Source organism: Nanorana parkeri, unplaced genomic scaffold (genome assembly GCF_000935625.1).
Source record: "Nanorana parkeri isolate BGI_ZX_2015 unplaced genomic scaffold, ASM93562v1 scaffold3297, whole genome shotgun sequence".
Taxonomy (NCBI): Eukaryota; Metazoa; Chordata; class Amphibia; order Anura; family Dicroglossidae; genus Nanorana; species Nanorana parkeri.
The window spans coordinates 20,589-23,294 of NW_017309565.1; the positions used below are offsets into that span (position 1 = coordinate 20,589).

Here is a 2,706-nt window from a genome sequence, read left to right on the forward strand (position 1 = left end):
TGTTGTCCCCCCCTCCCCGCGCCCGGTCACTGATCTGCGTGTGTTGTCCCGGTGACAGGTCCCCATATTCGGGAAGAAGGAGGAGGTGTTCGGGTACCTGGCCCGATATTCCGTTCCTGTCATGCGTGCCGCCTGGCTGATCAAGATGACCTGTGCGTACTACGCCGCCATCACCGAGACCAAGATGAAGAAACGCCACGTCATGGACCCCATCATAGGTAATAATATTGATCGATGTCACGGACCCCATCATAGGTAATAATATTGATCGATGTCATGGACCCCATCATAGGTAATAATATTGATCGATGTCACGGATCCCATCATAGGTAATAATATTGATCGATGTCACGGATCCCATCATAGGTAATATTATTGATCGATGTCACGGATCCCATCATAGGTAATATTATTGATCGATGTCATGGACCCCATCATAGGTAATATTATTGATCGATGTCATGGATCCCATCATAGGTAATAATATTGATCGATGTCATGGACCCCATCATAGGTAATATTATTGATCGATGTCACGGATCCCATCATAGGTAATATTATTGATCGATGTCATGGACCCCATCATAGGTAATATGGATAGTAGATCTCATGGACCCCATCATAGGTAATATTATTGATCGATGTCATGGATCCCATCATAGGTAATATTGTTGATCGATGTCACGGATCCCATCATAGGTAATATTATTGATCAATGTCATGGATCCCATCATAGGTAATATTATTGATCAATGTCACGGATCCCATCATAGGTAATAATATTGATCGATGTCACGGATCCCATCATAGGTAATATTATTGATCAATCTCATGGACCCCATCATAGGTAATATGGATAGTAGATCTCATGGACCCCATCATAGGTAATATTATTGATCGATGTCCTATATTTGTTCTGTAGCTGTATGGATTGTAGATCTCATGGACCCCATCATAGGTAATATTATTGATCAATGTCACGGATCCCATCATAGGTAATAATATTGATCAATGTCACGGATCCCATCATAGGTAATAATATTGATCGATGTCACGGATCCCATCATAGGTAATATTATTGATCGATGTCACGGATCCCATCATAGGTAATATTATTGATCAATCTCATGGACCCCATCATAGGTAATATGGATAGTAGATCTCATGGACCCCATCATAGGTAATATTATTGATCGATGTCCTATATTTGTTCTGTAGCTGTATGGCTTTACTTCCATGTCATTTCCTCCTCTTGCAGAGTGGACGCAGATTATCACCCGCTACCTATGGGAGCAGCTGCAGAAGATTGCCGAGTTTTACCGGCAGGCCACTGGGGGCTGTGGTCCTCCTCCTGGGGCGACTCCTCCGGAGGTAGAACTAGCTCTGAAGCAGTGGGAATATAACGAGAAGCTGGCCATGTTCATGTTCCAGGTAAGGGCTGTTGTATTTCTATCTGGATGCAAAGGACATGACAGACCAGCGGCTCTGTACAGCCGGCGGGATCACATAGTAACGCTTTCTTTCCATATACAGATAAAAGGACCCCTCATCTACCCCGTTCCTGGCAGCGCATGCTTGCCTGTCCTTGCTCTCACACCCCGAGACCAGGAGAACCTGTCTATGTCACATTAGGCTACACATGCTGATTGTGTCCTGGGCATCTAGACATTAATGGCCTCTGGATATGGAAGGGTTTTAATATTTGATCTGACACAATGGAGCTGTGAAAGACATGAAAGAATATTAGTTTACACAGCCAGTTGCACTACACTGTTTGCAAAATACAAGGTGAGCCGAGAGGAGAGGCTGCCAGGGGAGAGAGCAAGGAGAGACAGCCAGGAAAGGGAGAGAGGAGAGACAGCCAGGAGAGAGAGGAGAGACAGCTAGGAGAGAGACAGCCAGGAGAGAGAGGAGAGACAGCCAGGAGAGAGAGAGGAGGGACAGCCAGGAGAGAGAGAGGAGAGACAGCCAGAAGAGAGAGAGGAGAGACAGCCAGGAGGGAGAGGAGAGACAGCTAGGAAAGGGAGAGAGAGAGGGAGTTTGTTTTTTCATTGGTAGATCTCATGTAGCTCGTCATTTGAAAAGTAGATCTTAACACAAACAATTGTGGGCCCCCCTGTCCTAAGCTATAGGAATCCTTGTCACTGTTTATATCTATAGATATATATATATTTGTAACCATATAACCCCGTTTCCTCTTATAGGATGGAATGCTGGAGCGACACGAGTTTCTCACCTGGGTCCTGGAATGCTTTGAAAAGATTCGTCCCGGGGAAGATGAGCTCCTAAAGCTGCTGTTCCCTCTCCTCCTGCGTGTGAGTACAATGAAGAGTTGGCTGTCGGTGGGACGTGAGCCGGGAATGCCTCTAATATGTTTGTGTTGTGCACAGTATTCCAGTTCCTTAGTCCAGTCCGCTTACCTGTCGCGTCGCCTGGCTTATTTCTGCACGAGACGCTTGGCGCAGCAAGTGGAAGGCAGCGGCGGTCACATCCTCGCAGCGCAGACCGGCACAGCGCTGCCCCCTACACCTGCACCTCCTACCCCATCGGGATCTGCCCCGTCCTCACCCTTCAGCGATCTTCTGCAGTGTTCTCAGCACCGGCCGCTCGTGTTCGGGTTGAGTTGTATGCTGCAGGTAACTTCTGTGTGGATTCTCGTTTGACTCTCTGAATGTGTACATATTTGTAGACTTACAAAGGAAACAA

At 46.6% G+C, this 2,706-nt stretch overlaps 1 protein-coding gene across 1 annotated transcript in view; it reads left to right on the plus strand.

Annotated features, from left to right (window-relative positions):
* LOC108803012 (mediator of RNA polymerase II transcription subunit 12-like) overlaps nucleotides 1–2,706 on the plus strand; it is a gene marked incomplete at its 3' end in the record, with an annotated part of 40,036 nt that overhangs the window by 1,491 nt on the left and 35,839 nt on the right. The window contains exons 4-7 of the mRNA XM_018574864.1: nucleotides 57–218; nucleotides 1,259–1,431; nucleotides 2,205–2,315; nucleotides 2,391–2,636. Coding sequence (XP_018430366.1) covers nucleotides 57–218; nucleotides 1,259–1,431; nucleotides 2,205–2,315; nucleotides 2,391–2,636 — 692 coding nt within the window. The remainder of the gene's footprint in view (nucleotides 1–56; nucleotides 219–1,258; nucleotides 1,432–2,204; nucleotides 2,316–2,390; nucleotides 2,637–2,706) is intronic.